Here is a 16,210-nt window from a genome sequence, read left to right on the forward strand (position 1 = left end):
CCGCGTGCTCATCGCCTGCGCCAGATCCAAAGGTGAGTATGTTTATTTTTTATTTTTTAACCTGTGACATATGTGGCTGGGCAATATACTACGTGACTGGGCAACATACTACGTCACTGTGCAATATACTACGTCGCTGTGCAATATACTATGTGGCTCTGTGCTGTATACTACATCACTGGGCAATATACTACGTGGCTCTGTGCTGTATACTACGTCACTGTGCAATATACTACGTGGCTCTGTGCTGTATACTATATGGCTGTGCTGCATACTACGTAGCTGGGCAATATACTACGTGATTGGGCAATATACTACGTCACTGGGCAATATACTACGTCACTGGGCAATATACTACGTGTCTGGGCAATATACTACGTGGCTGGGCAATATACTACGTAGCTGGGCAATATTCTACGTGGCTGGGCAATATACTACGTGACTGGGCAATATACTACGTGGCTGGGCAATATAATATGTGACTGGGCAATATACTACGTGGCTTGGCAATATACTACATGACTGGGCAATATACTACGTCACTGGGCAATATACTACATGACTGGGCAATATACTACGTAGCTGGGCAATATACTACGTGGCTGGGCAATATACTACGTCACTGGGCAATATAATATGTGACTGGGCAATATACTACATGGCTGGGCAATATACTACGTGGCTCTGTGCTGTATACTGCGTCACTGTGCAATATACTACGTCACTGGGCAATATACTGTGTAGCTGGGCAATATACTACGTGGCTAGCCAATATACTACGTCACTGGGCAATATACTATGTGGCTGGGCAATATACTACGTAGCTGGGCAATATACTACATGGCTGGGAAATATACTACGTCACTGGGCAATATACTACGTGACTGGGCAATATACTACGTGGCTGGCCAATATACTACGTGGCTCTGTGCTGTATACTACGTGGCTGGACAATATACTACATCACTGGGCAATATACTACGTCACTGGGCAATATACTACGTGGCTGCGCAATATACTACGTGGCTGGGCAATATACTACGTCACTGCGCAATATACTACGTGGCTGGGCAATATACTACGTGGCTGGGCAATATACTACGTCACTGGGCAATATACTACGTGGCTGCGCAATATACTACATGGCTTTGTGCTGAATACTACGTGGCTGGGCAATATACTACGTCGCTGGGCAATATACTACGTGGCTGCGCAATATACTACGTGGCTGGGCAATATACTACGTGGCTGGGCAATATACTACGTGACTGGGCAATATACTACGTGGCTGGGCAATATACTACGTGACTGGGCAATATACTACGTGGCTGGGCAATATAATATGTGACTGGGCAATATACTACGTGGCTTGGCAATATACTACATGACTGGGCAATATACTACGTAGCTTGGCAATATACTACGTGGCTGGGCAATATACTACGTCACTGGGCAATATAATATGTGACTGGGCAATATACTACGTGGCTGGGCAATATACTACGTCACTGGGCAATATAATATGTGACTGGGCAATATACTACGTGGCTGGGAAATATACTACGTGGCTCTGTGCTGTATACTGCGTCGCTGTGCAATATACTACGTCACTGGGCAATATACTGTGTAGGTGGGCAATATACAACGTGGCTAGCCAATATACTACGTCACTGGGCAATATACTATGTGGCTGAGCAATATACTGCGTAGCTGGGCAATATACTACGTGGCTCTGTGCTGTATACTACGTGGCTGGACAATATACTACGTCACTGGGCAATATACTGTGTAGGTGGTCAATATACTACGTGGCTAGCCAATATACTACGTCACTGGGCAATATACTATGTGGCTGAGCAATATACTGCGTAGCTGGGCAATATACTACGTGGCTCTGTGCTGTATACTACGTGGCTGGACAATATACTACGTCACTGGGCAATATACTACGTGGCTTGGCAATATACTACGTCACTGGGCAATATACTACGTGACTGGGCAATATACTACGTAGCTTGGCAATATACTACGTGGCTGGGCAATATACTACGTCACTGGGCAATATAATATGTGACTGGGCAATATACTACGTGGCTGGGCAATATACTACGTCACTGGGCAATATAATATGTGACTGGGCAATATACTACGTGGCTGGGAAATATACTACGTGGCTCTGTGCTGTATACTGCGTCGCTGTGCAATATACTACGTCACTGGGCAATATACTGTGTAGGTGGGCAATATACTACGTGGCTAGCCAATATACTACGTCACTGGGCAATATACTATGTGGCTGAGCAATATACTGCGTAGCTGGGCAATATACTACGTGGCTCTGTGCTGTATACTACGTGGCTGGACAATATGCTACGTCACTGGGCAATATACTACGTGGCTTGGCAATATACTACGTCACTGGGCAATATACTACGTGACTGGGCAATATACTACGTAGCTTGGCAATATACTACGTGGCTGGGCAATATACTACGTCACTGGGCAATATAATATGTGACTGGGCAATATACTACGTGGCTGGGCAATATACTACGTCACTGGGCAATATAATATGTGACTGGGCAATATACTACGTGGCTGGGAAATATACTACGTGGCTCTGTGCTGTATACTGCGTCGCTGTGCAATATACTACGTCACTGGGCAATATACTGTGTAGGTGGGCAATATACAACGTGGCTAGCCAATATACTACGTCACTGGGCAATATACTATGTGGCTGAGCAATATACTGCGTAGCTGGGCAATATACTACGTGGCTCTGTGCTGTATACTACGTGGCTGGACAATATACTACGTCACTGGGCAATATACTGTGTAGGTGGTCAATATACTACGTGGCTAGCCAATATACTACGTCACTGGGCAATATACTATGTGGCTGGGCAATATACTACGTGGCTGGGCAATATATTGCGTGGCTGGGCAATATACTATGCGGCTGGGCAATATACTACGTGGCTGGGCAATATACTGCGTGGCTGGGCAATATACTACGTGGACATGCATATTCTAGAATACCCGATGCGTTAGAATCCGGCCACCATCTAGTAGTATATAATTCCTTCACACTTATACAATTCAATAGTGTATGAATTATTACCTTAAGAGTTGTCCATTAATGGGCCACAAATAAAAAAAATGATACTCATCACCCTCCATACTCATTGCTACAACCCCACCGCTATATTGGGATCCACAGGAGCACTGCATCCAGTCAATATCCACCGATAGACTTCGATGCTGATGTGATGCCCCCACCGATATTAGACAAGACTTAGCGACTCTGAAAATCAAGAATTTCTCAGGTAGATGGGTAGTTGTCAAAATTTGTCAAAATGTTAGATTTAACTTATAAGTTGCCAGCTTCTGAACATCTGAGAGATCGAAAGAGAAGAAAGTTGAGGATTTACAAAAAAGTACACATTTAAGCAGGTAGGACTTCTAGCTGACCCTAATTATTTCTGCCTTAGTTTAAAGCACTTTAGATAGCTGTCAGTCAAGCCCATATTTCAGCTGACAGTTATGTTGCCTTACTGTCCCAAGCACAGGAGCGCTCTCTCTGCCGAGTGCTCTTATGTTCTCTTTAGTGGCAGTTTAGCTGTGACACATCCCTGAATTCTGTGTTTCAGCCTCTATCTCCTGCTGCTTTCAGATTGCATATCAAAACCTGCTGACAGATTCCCTTTAAAGAACAAAACAATTGGCAGTCCAAAATTGAATTTTCCTGATTCTTACTTCCCTCTACAATTGACTATTAGGGGCTTGCAAGGGGTTGTCCACTAGTCTGAGAAACCCTTCCCAATCACTACGTTCCCCCCTTGTAAAATAATAACACCTCCAGAGGTGTTGACACTGGATCTCTAGAGGCTCAAGGACATTTTTACACGATCCTTGCAGCCAATCAGTGCTGACTTCACTCTTCTCTCCTTCAGAAGAACTCAACAGGAGGAGGAAGTCAAAGCTCCAGATGCTCTTTGACTTCCTCTGGATATCTGATTTGTCAAATGGCGGGGAGAGTAAACCCAGAGCTGATTGGCGGAAGGGTTTGCATATGCTTGGAAAGCCCTTGGAGAGTCAGTGCCAACACCCCTGGAGCAATGGCAACAGCCAAGGTGAGTATAGATGTTATTATTTTATAAGTGAGGGGACATAGAGATTGACCAGAGTTTCCTGACTGGAGGACCTGAGTAAGCTTTTTAGGGATTTTGTTAAAGTTGAATAAAAATGATGACGATTTAATTATGGCAGTGAACTTTGAACATCATTTGCAACTCATTCAAGAAGGTACAGTACCTTTTACATAGTTATTCAATAACCTTTTACTAGCTTTGCTTTATGCCGTACTATAATGTTAAAAATAGTAAGGTTACAGAGGCAAAATCTTAGTCTGCAATTCCATTTCTTTCATATGACCTCTTTGGTAAGCACTGTGCCAGACCCTATTTAGTGATTCTTATATGTCCTAGACATATCCACCTATACAGTATCTTCAGGGGTTTTTCCATATTTGTTGATGTTCGCCTTTGATTACGTTGAGACACTTGTAAACTGATGTACGTCATCGAAATGTATGCCAAAAAGCTCCATCTGCCATAGATTTTTCTATTAAATCATGTGGGCACGTCAGTGTAGACATCTGAACTTTCCCAGTAGACACTCAACATGCGTCACAGACATGGTCGAAACCTAGACTTTTTCTTATCATTGTAGCTTTTATCTATCTCTGTCCAGTGTTCTCAGTCATATTTATTGTGTTTCTTATAATTTTTTCTAGCAAACTGCCAACATGGGTGAGAGGATTTGTGCCAAAGATATTCTACATCACGGAAAAGGCTTGGAACTATTATCCCTATACTATAACAGGTAAAAAAAAATGACTTTCCAGAGGGAATTTATAGGACCTGTGAAAAAGTGACTGGAACAAAGAAAAACACAGCTATGATGATATATAATGATAGTCAAATGCAAATGTCCAATGATCACGGTGATCAGTGAAAAATGTACCGTATCTTTCTGCATCTCTTATAATTGTTTTTATGTAACCGTTAGAGCCCTGAACTTCACAGGAACTATATAGATGACCAACGGCCAATGTGTTCCTCATGAAGGCATGGATATACTTTTGAAAGGCATATTCCAAAGAAGGCTAAAGAAGCCAACTAATTTAAGGGATAGGTGATAAATGCATGACTGTGGGGGTATTTCGGCTTGGACCTCCGTTGACCACAAGACCATGAGTCCTGTGTCACTGTGTGAGTAGAACAGTAGTGCTCAATTATGACCATCATTCACTATCTATGGGAGTGGTGATCACACGTTACACTACAACTTTCATAGACCTATGGAAGAAATATATCTATGGGCAATACGGCTCCATTCACAGGGGTTTTAGACCATTTCTCGTGACCAGTGGAGCTTCCATTGATTGATTGTTGCCAATCATATATTTATCACAATACTGTGGATAAGTTCAACATATTGTTTGTTGGACATTTCCTTAAAACTTTTGCCTGGCACACCTCCAACAGTTAGGCATTAGTGATGGGAGAGTATGCTCGTTACTCAAGATTTCCGAGCATGCTCGGGTGGTTTCCGAGTATTTAGACGTGCTCGGAGATTTAGTTTGTGTCAACGTAGCTGCATAATTTGTGGCTGTTAGACAGCCTGAATATATGTGGGGATTCCCTAACAAACAGGCAATCCTCATCCAAATATTCGGAGAACACCCAAGCATGCTCGGGAAATCTCGAGTATCGAGCACACTCGCTCATCACTATTAGGCATGGCACAATATTCAGTGAGCAAATAGATCAACAATGGATCTCCAACCACTATTACGATCTATAACAGTGAGTGCTAAATTCCCGTCATGTTTTCAGGGTTTCCATAGTGTTGCACAAGTGCAAGAATTCCTGATGTCTTGATGATACTTCCTTCACCTGTGCAATGCCTGGAATTCCTGAAACCATGACCTGTCGGGGGCCGTGAAGATTGGAGTTTGGAAAACACTGATCTGTAGCATAGCCCATTCCTGTGTATTATCGTAGCTGAATTTGATTGTTAATATTTGAGTGAAAAATACAAACTCAATGCAGTGAAATTCGTTTTGAGCGATCCTTCCTGGGATTCTATTATTTTGACTGTTATGAGCAAAATCACTCGACTGTTATAATGAGGTGTCTCCAGCATTATAGTTATTAGAAGACATTAACTCGGCTGGCATTTGAAGTCTCCATTATCTCATTTTCTGAGAGGGAACTAATATATCACATTACATTTTATATATTTAAAAATAACATTATACTGGTTAGTTACAAGGTTTTTCCATTTACCATTGGCTCTTTTATCCATATGACATCAGGCTCTATTCATACTATGTTTGGAAATGAAAGAGATTCTCCTTCTCTCTCTCCTCTGTCCCATGTGTATTTTTCAAGTAATTATATGTTTTCCAGTATTGAGATTTGCACTAATTTGCATTGTCTTGAAAAAGTATTAATTCCTCATAAACTTTTCCACATTTTTTCACATTACACCCACAAACTTATTATACTTATAATGTATTTTGGGGGGATTTTATATGATATACCAACACAAAGTAGCAAGTATTTGTATTCAGCCCCCTGTAGTCTGATAACCCTAAGTAACATCCTGAATGACCAATTGCCTCCAGAAGTCAGATACGTAATTAGTAAACTGAGTCCACCAATGTGTAATTTATTGTCAATATAACTACAGCTGTTCTGTGAAGGCCTCAGAGGTTTGTTTGAGAACATTAAGGATCAAACAGCATCATGAAAACCAAGGAATAGGGTTGAGCGAAACGGGTCGTTCATTTTCAAAAGTCGCCGACTTTTGGCAAAGTCGGGTTTCATGAAACCCGATCCGACCCCTGTGCGGGGTCGGCCATGCGGTACGCGACTTTCGCGCCAAAGACGCGTTTCAATGACGCGAAAAGCGCCATTTCTCAGCCAATGAAGGTAAACGCAGAGTGTGGGCAGCGTGATGACATAGGTCCTGGTCCCCACCATCTTAGAGAAGGGCATTGCAGTGATTGGCTTGCTGTCTGCGGCGTCACAGGGGCTATAAAGGGGAGTTCCCGCCGACCGCCATGTTACTGCTGCTGATCTGAGCTTAGGGAGAGGTTGCTGCCGCTTCGTCAGAAGCAGGGATAGCGTTAGGCAGGGTCCATTAACCACCAAACCGCTTGTGCTGTAGCGATTTCCACTGCCCAACACCACCTTCGGTGTGCAGGGACAGTGGAAGCTACATTTTTTTTTTTCCCCCTCAGCGCTGTAGCTCATTGGGCTGCCCTAGAAGGCTCCCTGATAGCTGCATTGCTGTGTGTACGCCGCTGTGCAAACCAACTGCTTTTTTCAAAGCACAAATCCTCTTGTTCCTTCCTTTCTGCACAGCTATCTTTTTTGTTTGTCCACACTTTTTATTTAATTTGTGCATCAGTCCACTCCTTATTGCTGCCTGCCATACCTGGCTGAGATTACTGCAGGGAGATAGTAATTGAAGGACACTCCCTGTTTTTTTTTTTTTTTTTTTGTGGGAGATTAGGATTGACATTTCTGCTAGAGTGCCATCCCTGTCTGTGTCATCTCTCACTCAGTGGGCCATAGAAAGCCTATTTATTTTTTTGCTTGATTTGGGTTATAAAATCTACCTGAAAAAATCACTACATCAATCAGTGGGAGAAAAATATTGGCCTCAGGGCTTGTGTGCCACTCTTGACTCCTGTGTGTGCCATCTCTCAGTCAGTGGGCCATAGAAAGCCTATTTATTTTTTTGCTTGATTTTGGTTCTAAAATCTACCTGAAAAAATCACTACATCAATCAGTGGGAGAAAAATATTGGCCTCAGGGCTTCTGTGCCACTCCTGACTCCTGTGTGCATCATCACTCACTCAGTGGGCCATAGAAAGCCCATTTTTTTTTTTTTTGCTTTATTTGGGTTCTAAATTCTACCTGAAAAAATCAATAAATCAATCAGTGGGAGATTAATATTGGCCTTTGGGCTTGTGTGCCAGTCCTAAGCGTGCCATCTCTCTCTCTCAGATAGTGGGCCATAGAAAGCCTATTTATTATTTTTTTTATTGGGTTTATAAATTTTCCCTGGAACCAAAAAAAAAAAAGTGGGAGATTAATATTGGCCTCTGGGCTTGTGTGCCAGTCCTGAGCGTTCCATCTCTCTCACAAATAGTGGGCCATAGAAAGCCTATTTATTTTTTTGCTTGATTTGCGTTCTAAAATGTACCTGAAAAAATCACTACATCAATCAGTGGGAGAAAAATATTGGCCTCAGGGCTTGTGTGCCACTCCTGACTCCTGTGTGCATCATCACTCACTCAGTGGGCCATAGAAAGCCCTTTTTTTTTTTTTTTTGCTTTATTTGGGTTCTAAATTCTACCTGAAAAAATCAATAAATCAATCAGTGGGAGATTAATATTGGCCTTTGGGCTTGTGTGCCAGTCCTAAGCGTGCCATCTCTCTCACAAATAGTGGGCCATAGAAAGCCTATTTATTTTTTTTTTTTTGGTTTTATAAATTCTCCCTTAAAAAAAAAAGGGAGATTAATATTGGCCTTTGGGCTTGTGTGCCAGTCCTAAGCGTGCCATCTCTCTCTCTCTCTCAGATAGTGGGCCATAGAAAGCCTATTTATTATTTTTTTTATTGGGTTTATAAATTTTCCCTGGAACAAAAAAAAAAAAGTGGGAGATAAATATTGGCCTCTGGGCTTGTGTGCCACTCCTGACTCCTGTGTGCGTCATCTCTCACTCAGTGGGCCATAGAAAGCCTTTTTTTGTTTTATTTGTTTTCTAAATTCTCCCTGAAAAAATCATTTTATTTTATTTGGTTTCTAAATTCTTCCTGAAAAAATCATTTTATTCTATTATTTTTTTTTCCTAAAGTCTCCCTGAAAAAAACAAACAAAAACAAATCAGTGGGAGATTAATATTACCCTTTCTGTTTGTGTGCCAGTCTTGACTCCTGGGTGTGCCATCTCTCTCTCTCTCTCCAATTGTGGGCCATAGAAAGCCTATTATTTTTTTAGCTTGATTTGGGTTCCAAAATCTACCTGAAAAAATCACTACATCAATCAGTGGGAGATAAATATTGGCCTCTGGGCTTGTGTGCCACTCCTGACTCCTGTGTGCGTCATCTCTCACTCAGTGGGCCATAGAAAGCCTTTTTTTGTTTTATTTGTTTTCTAAATTCTCCCTGAAAAAATCATTTTATTTTATTTGGTTTCTAAATTCTTCCTGAAAAAATCATTTTATTCTATTATTTTTTTTCCTAAAGTCTCCCTGAAAAAAAAAAAAAATCAAATCAGTGGGAGATTAATATTTACATTTGTGCTTCAGTGACAGTCCTGCGTGTGTGGCATCTCTCTCATTTGTTGCCACCAACAACAGAGTGTGTAACATTGTGCCTGATTTTCATTGTGGTCTCACTCACCTGTAAAGGGGTAGCTAAATCATACTGAAGTTATAGCTCACCGTGTAATTTGTGTGACAGCAACAAATACCGTTAGTTTGGTTACGTTTTTAAAACAATGAGGAAGTATGGTGGAAGAGGTCGTGGCCGGTGGCGTTCATTGTCAGCTGGTAATGAGGGTAGTGGTAGTGGTGGAGCATCAGCTGGTCGTGGGAAAAAAAATATTGCACCTAAGTCTGGAGCTGTGGAGCCAGGTTCGTCGTCTGGCTACACAAGGCCTCGAACGCTCCCTTTTCTGGGAGTAGGAAAACCGCTTTTAAAGCCGGAGCAGCAAGAGCAAGTTTTGGCTTATCTTGCTGACTCAGCCTCTAGCTCTTTTGCCTCCTCTCGTGAAACTGGTAAATGTCAAAGCAGCGCGTCGTTAGTGGATGTTCACGGTCAGGGACAAGTCGCTTCCTTGTCCTCTTCAGCAAAAACAACAACAGAGAAGAATGCAGCAGGCGACACAACGGGTTACTCCATGGAGCTCTTTACACATACCGTCCCTGGCTTAGAAAGTGAAGCAGTTAACAGTCCATGCCCATTACAAGTTGAATCTGACATGGAGTGCACTGATGCACAGCCACAGCCAGACTACTATGCTGGTCCTTTGACTCAGACCACAACATTGCCCTCGCAGGGTAATGATCAAGAATCAGACCCTGATGAGACTATGTTGCCCCATCACGAACGCTATACCACCGACCGACACGGTGACACAGACGAAGTTGCACACGAGCTACAAGAAGAGGTAATAGATGACCCAGTTCTTGACCCCGATTGGCAGCCATTGGGGGAACAGGGTGCAGGCGGCAGCAGTTCTGAAGCGGAGGAGGAGGGGCCGCAGCAGGCATCAACATCGCAACAGGTTCCATCTGCTGGGCCCGTATCTTGCCCAAAACGCGTGGCAAAGCCAAAACCTGTTGGAGGACAGCGTGGCCATCCGGTTAAAGCTCAGTCTGCAATGCCTGAAAAGGTATCCGATGCTAGAAAGAGTGCAGTCTGGCATTTTTTTAAACAACATCCAATTGATCAGCGCAAAGTCATCTGTCAAAAATGTTCAACTACCTTAAGCAGAGGACAGAATCTGAAAAGTCTCAATACAAGTTGCATGCATAGACATTTAACCACCATGCATTTGCAAGCCTGGACTAACTACCAAACGTCCCTTAAGGTTGTTGCACCCTCGGCCAATGAAGCTAGTCAGCAACGCAACATCCCTTCCGGCATTGTAGGGCCACCATTTTCCGCACCACCTGCAGTATCTGTGCAGGTTTCTTTGCCAGGCCAAAGCAGTCAGGGTCAGGGAATCACCAGTTTCGTAGTAGGAAACACTGCATCTAGGGCACCGGCGGCAACAATACCATCTCCCACCGTCTCTCAGTCTGCCATGTCCACCGGCACCCCCGCTAGTTCCACGATCTCCAGCTCTCCAGTCCAGCTCACCCTACATGAGACTATGGTTAGAAAAAGGAAGTACTTAGCCTCGCATCCGCGTACACAGGGTTTGAACGCACACATAGCTAGACTAATCTCGTTAGAGATGATGCCCTACCGGTTAGTTGAAAGCGAAGCTTTCAAAGCCCTGATGGACTACGCTGTACCACGCTACGAGCTACCCAGTCGACACTTTTTTTCCAGAAAAGCCATCCCAGCCCTCCAGCAGCATGTTAAAGAGCGCATCGTCCATGCACTCAGGCAATCTGTGAGCACAAAGGTGCACCTGACAACAGATGCATGGACCAGTAGGCATGGCCAGGGACGTTACGTGTCCATCACGGCACACTGGGTAAATGTGGTGGATGCAGGGTCCACAGGGGACAGCAAGTTTGGGACAGTTCTGCCTAGCCCACGGTCTAGGAAACAGTTGGCTGTAGCCGTTCGCACCCCCTCCTCCTCCTCTTCGTCCTCCTGCAGAAGCGAGAGCTCGTCCACAGACCGCAGTCGCACAACCACTCCATCCGCAGCTGCCACTGTTGCACACCAGGTCTCCCATTATGGGGCAGCTACTGGCAAACGTCAGCAGGCTGTATTGGCTATGAATTGTTTGGGCGACAACAGACACACCGCGGAAGTTCTGTCCGAGTTCTTGCAGAAAGAAACGCAGTCGTGGCTGGGCACTGTAGATCTTGAGGCAGGCAAGGTAGTGAGTGATAACGGAAGGAATTTCATGGCTGCCATCTCCCTTTCCCAACTGAAACACATTCCTTGCCTGGCTCACACCTTAAACCTGGTGGTGCAGTGCTTCCTGAAAAGTTATCCGGGGTTATCCGACCTGCTCCTCAAAGTGCGTGGACTTTGCTCACATATCCGCCGTTCGCCCGTACACTCCAGCCGTATGCAGACCTATCAGCGTTCTTTGAACCTTCCCCAGCATCGCCTAATCATAGACGTTGCAACAAGGTGGAACTCAACACTGCACATGCTTCAGAGACTGTGCGAACAGAGGCGGGCTGTTATGTTTTTGTGAGAGGATACACATACACGGGCAGGCATTAGGATGGCAGACATGGAGTTGTCAGGTGTGCAGTGGTCGAAGATTCAAGACATGTGTCAAGTCCTTCAGTGTTTTGAGGAATGCACACGGCTGGTTAGTGCAGACAACGCCATAATAAGCATGAGCATCCCCCTAATGCGTCTGCTGATGCAATGTTTGACGCACATAAAGGATCAGGCGTCTGCAGCTGAGGAAGAGGAAAGCCTTGATGACAGTCAGCCATTGTCTGGCCAGGGCAGTGTACAGGACGAGTTAGCGGGCGAAGAGGAGGAGGAGGACGAGGAGGATGATGGGGATGATTATATTTTTAATGAGGAAGCTTTCCGGGGCCACTGGAAATTGGTGGCGCGGCAAGGCCGGGTTCTGGTTTTTGGAGGGACACAAGTGACGTGGACTTGCCTGAAACTGCCCCTCAACCAAGCACAACCGCAGATTTGAGAACTGGAACTTTCGCCCACATGGCGGATTATGCCTTACGTATCCTCAAAAGGGACACACGCATAACTAAAATGATGAACGATGACGATTACTGATTGGCCTGCCTCCTTGATCCTCGCTATAAAGGCAAATTGCAAAATATAATGCCACATGAGAACTTGGAACTAATATTAGCAACCAAACAATCAACTCTTGTTGACCGTTTGCTTCTGGCATTCCCTGCACACAGCGCCCGTGATCGTTCTCACACGAGCTGCAGGGGCCAGCAGACCAGAGGAGTTAGAGGGGCAGAAATCAGAAGTGGCGTTGGCCAGAGGGGTTTTCTGACCAGGTTGTGGAGTGATTTTGCTATGACCGCAGACAGGACAGGTACTGCAGCATCAATTCAAAGTGACAGGAGACAACATTTGTCCAGTATGGTTACAAACTATTTTTCATCCCTTATCGATGTTCTCCCTCAACCGTCATTCCAATTTGATTACTGGGCATCAAAATTAGACACCTGGCCAGAATTGGCAGAATATGCATTGCAGGAGCTTGCTTGCCCGGCAGCTAGTGTCCTATCAGAAAGAGTATTCAGTGCTGCAGGTTCAATACTAACAGAAAAAAGGACTCGTCTGGCTACCCAAAATGTAGATGATCTAACCTTCATTAAAATGAACCACAACTGGATTTCGAAATCTTTTGCCCCACCTTGCCCGGCTGACACCTAGCTTTCCTATGAAAAGGTCTTGCCTGTGGACTATTCTGAATGCCTTTTCCAATCTCGTAATTTTCTGCACCTGATTGTCCAGCATACGACATGTTTACACCTCACTAAATGGCCAAACTCCCCACACGGGGCCGTGGTATCGACACTTGGCGACAGCACCCGTGAGAGTGCTGTTTGTCTGAAGAGGTGGGTGTGCCCGCTTTTGGTCGACGGCACTGCCACTGGGTCCCTCCTAGTACAATAAAGTGTCTCTGGCGGTGGTGGTGCGCACCCAACGTCAGACACACCGTTGTAATATGAGGGGCCCTGGGCCTGTACCGCCGGCCACAAGACAGTTCCCCCCCCCCAGCTCAAACAGTGCTCTACCACTTGCAAAATTATCTCACAGCTCCACCAATGTTTAGTCTATGCGCTGACATCCTTCAATGCCTGCCACTGACAATACCATTGTATTGACATTTTTGTTATGTTAGGCCTTCGATGCCTGTCTGTGGTCACTCCTTCCACTAGGCCTCCACTGACCACACCACTGCTGCCCGTGTACCCCTGGAACCAATTTAAAATTGCCTACAGCCATGTGTTATTATTTTAGGCCTTCGATGCCTGTCTGCGGTCACTCCTTACAATATGCCTCCACTGACCACACCACTGCTGCCCGTGTACCCCTGGAACCAATTTAAAATTGCCTACAGCCAGCCCAATTTTTTTACTTTAGGCCTTCGATGCCTGTCTGCGGTCACTCCTTCCACTAGGCCTCCACTGACCACACCACTGCTGCCCGTGTACCCCTGGAACCAATTTAAAATTGCCTACAGCCATGTGTTATTATTTTAGGCCTTCGATGCCTGTCTGTGGTCACTCCTTCCACTAGGCCTCCACTGACCACACCACTGCTGCCCGTGTACCCCTGGAACCAATTTAAAATTGCCTACAGCCATGTGTTATTATTTTAGGCCTTCGATGCCTGTCTGCGGTCACTCCTTACAATATGCCTCCACAGACCACACCACTGCTGCCCGTGTACCCCTGGAACCAATTTAAAATTGCCTACAGCCATGTGTTATTATTATAGGCCTTCGATGCCTGTCTGCGGTCACTCCTTCCACTAGGCCTCCACTGACCACACCACTGCTGCCCGTGTACCCCTGGAACCAATTTAAAATTGCCTACAGCCATGTGTTATTATTTTAGGCCTTCGATGCCTGTCTGCGGTCACTCCTTCCACTAGGCCTCCACTGACCACACCACTGCTGCCCGTGTACCCCTGGAACCAACATCAGAAAATATAAAAATAAGTATTTTGCTTATAAAAAAGAAAATACTGGAGAGATATCAAATGCAGACATTTTAACATTAAAAACAAACACATACAACAAAAATCTGGTACAGTACTAAAAATGGCCACCAGCTACAATAACTTTCTCCTGCAAGTAGTTAACTGAAAGTTTTTTTCAATTTAAAACACAGATATGGCATCCACCGAGTGTTGTCCTGTCGCGTCTTCTTTATATTATTGCCAAGAAGATGCAAAACAATGAAAATAATAAAATCATTATTTACCAAAAAAATAGAGTAAGTCAAAACCACATTGCAAATAAACTTTCATTACAAATAAAGAAGCGGGGCGCGTCCGAGGGTGAGTATATACCTAATAAGAATATAATCACCCTCGGACGCGCCCTGCTTCTTTCCGACAGCCTTCCTTCCTAAGAATCAGCCCTTCCGTGGTGTAGAGAGAGGGTTTGTTACACTCCAAGGTGTTCCCCAGGTTGCATTTCCTGAGCTTCGATCTTCATGCTCTCGTTTAGTAGTTGTCGGAAAGTAGGCTGCATTAGGCCTACAAATTGGGTATGGGGTGGAGAGAGATGGTGTGTTACACTCCAAGGTGTTCCCCAGGTTTCCTTGCCATTGCTTCGGTCTTCCGACTCTCGTTTAGTAGTTGTAGAAAACTACACTGCATTAGGCCTACAAAATGGGTATCGGGTGTAGAGAGATGGTCTGTTCCACTCCAAGGTGTTCTCCAGGTTGCCTTTCCTGAGCTTCGATCTTCCGACTCTCGTTTAGTAGTTGATGGAAACTACGCTGCATTAGGCCTACAAATTGGGTATGGGGTGTAGAGAGATGTTGTGTTCCACTCCAAGGTGTTCCCCAGGTTTCCTCGCCAATGCTTCGATCTTCATGCTCTCGTTTAGTAGTTGTTGGAAACTACGCTGCATTAGGCCTACAAATTGGGTATGGGGTGTAGAGAGATGGTGTGTTCCACTCCAAGGTGTTCTTCAGGTTGCCTTTCCTGAGCTTCGATCTTCCGGCTCTCGTTTAGTAGTTCTTGGAAACTACACTGCATTAGGCCTACAAATTGGGTATGGGGTGTAGAGAGATGGTGTGTTCCACTCCAAGGTGTTCTCCAGGTTGCCTTTCCTGAGCTTCGATCTTCCGGCTCTCGTTTAGTAGTTCTTGGAAACTACACTGCATTAGGCCTACAAATTGGGTATGGGGTGTAGAGAGATGGTGTGTTCCACTCCAAGGTGTTCTCCAGGTTGCCTTTCCTGAGCTTCGATCTTCCGGCTCTCGTTTAGTAGTTCTTGGAAACTACACTGCATTAGGCCTACAAATTGGGTATGGGGTGTAGAGAGATGGTGTGTTCCACTCCAAGGTGTTCCCCAGGTTGCCTTTCCTGAGCTTCGATCTTCCGGCTCTCGTTTAGTAGTTGTTGGAAACTACGCTGCATTAGGCCTACAAATTGGGTATGGGGTGTAGAGAGATGGTGTGTTCCACTCCAAGGTGTTCCCCAGGTTTCCTCGCCAATGCTTCGATCATCATGCTCTCGTTTAGTAGTTGTTGGAAACTACGCTGCATTAGGCCTACAAATTGGGTATGGGGTGTAGAGAGATGGTGTGTTCCACTCCAAGGTGTTCTCCAGGTTGCCTTTCCTGAGCTTCGATCTTCCGGCTCTCGTTTAGTAGTTGTTGGAAACTACGCTGCATTAGGCCTACAAATTGGGTATGGGGTGTAGAGAGATGGTGTGTTCCACTCCAAGGTGTTCCCCAGGTTTCCTCG

General features: G+C 44.9%; 1 protein-coding gene across 1 annotated transcript in view; it reads left to right on the forward strand.

Annotated features, from left to right (window-relative positions):
• The window catches only part of LOC138651367 (cytoplasmic phosphatidylinositol transfer protein 1-like), a 219,120-nt gene that overhangs the window by 96,826 nt on the left and 106,084 nt on the right, over nucleotides 1–16,210 (forward strand). Inside the window, exon 3 of the mRNA XM_069741496.1 lies at nucleotides 4,799–4,887. Coding sequence (XP_069597597.1) covers nucleotides 4,799–4,887 — 89 coding nt within the window. The remainder of the gene's footprint in view (nucleotides 1–4,798; nucleotides 4,888–16,210) is intronic.

Source organism: Ranitomeya imitator, chromosome 10 (assembly GCF_032444005.1).
Source record: "Ranitomeya imitator isolate aRanImi1 chromosome 10, aRanImi1.pri, whole genome shotgun sequence".
Taxonomy (NCBI): Eukaryota; Metazoa; Chordata; class Amphibia; order Anura; family Dendrobatidae; genus Ranitomeya; species Ranitomeya imitator.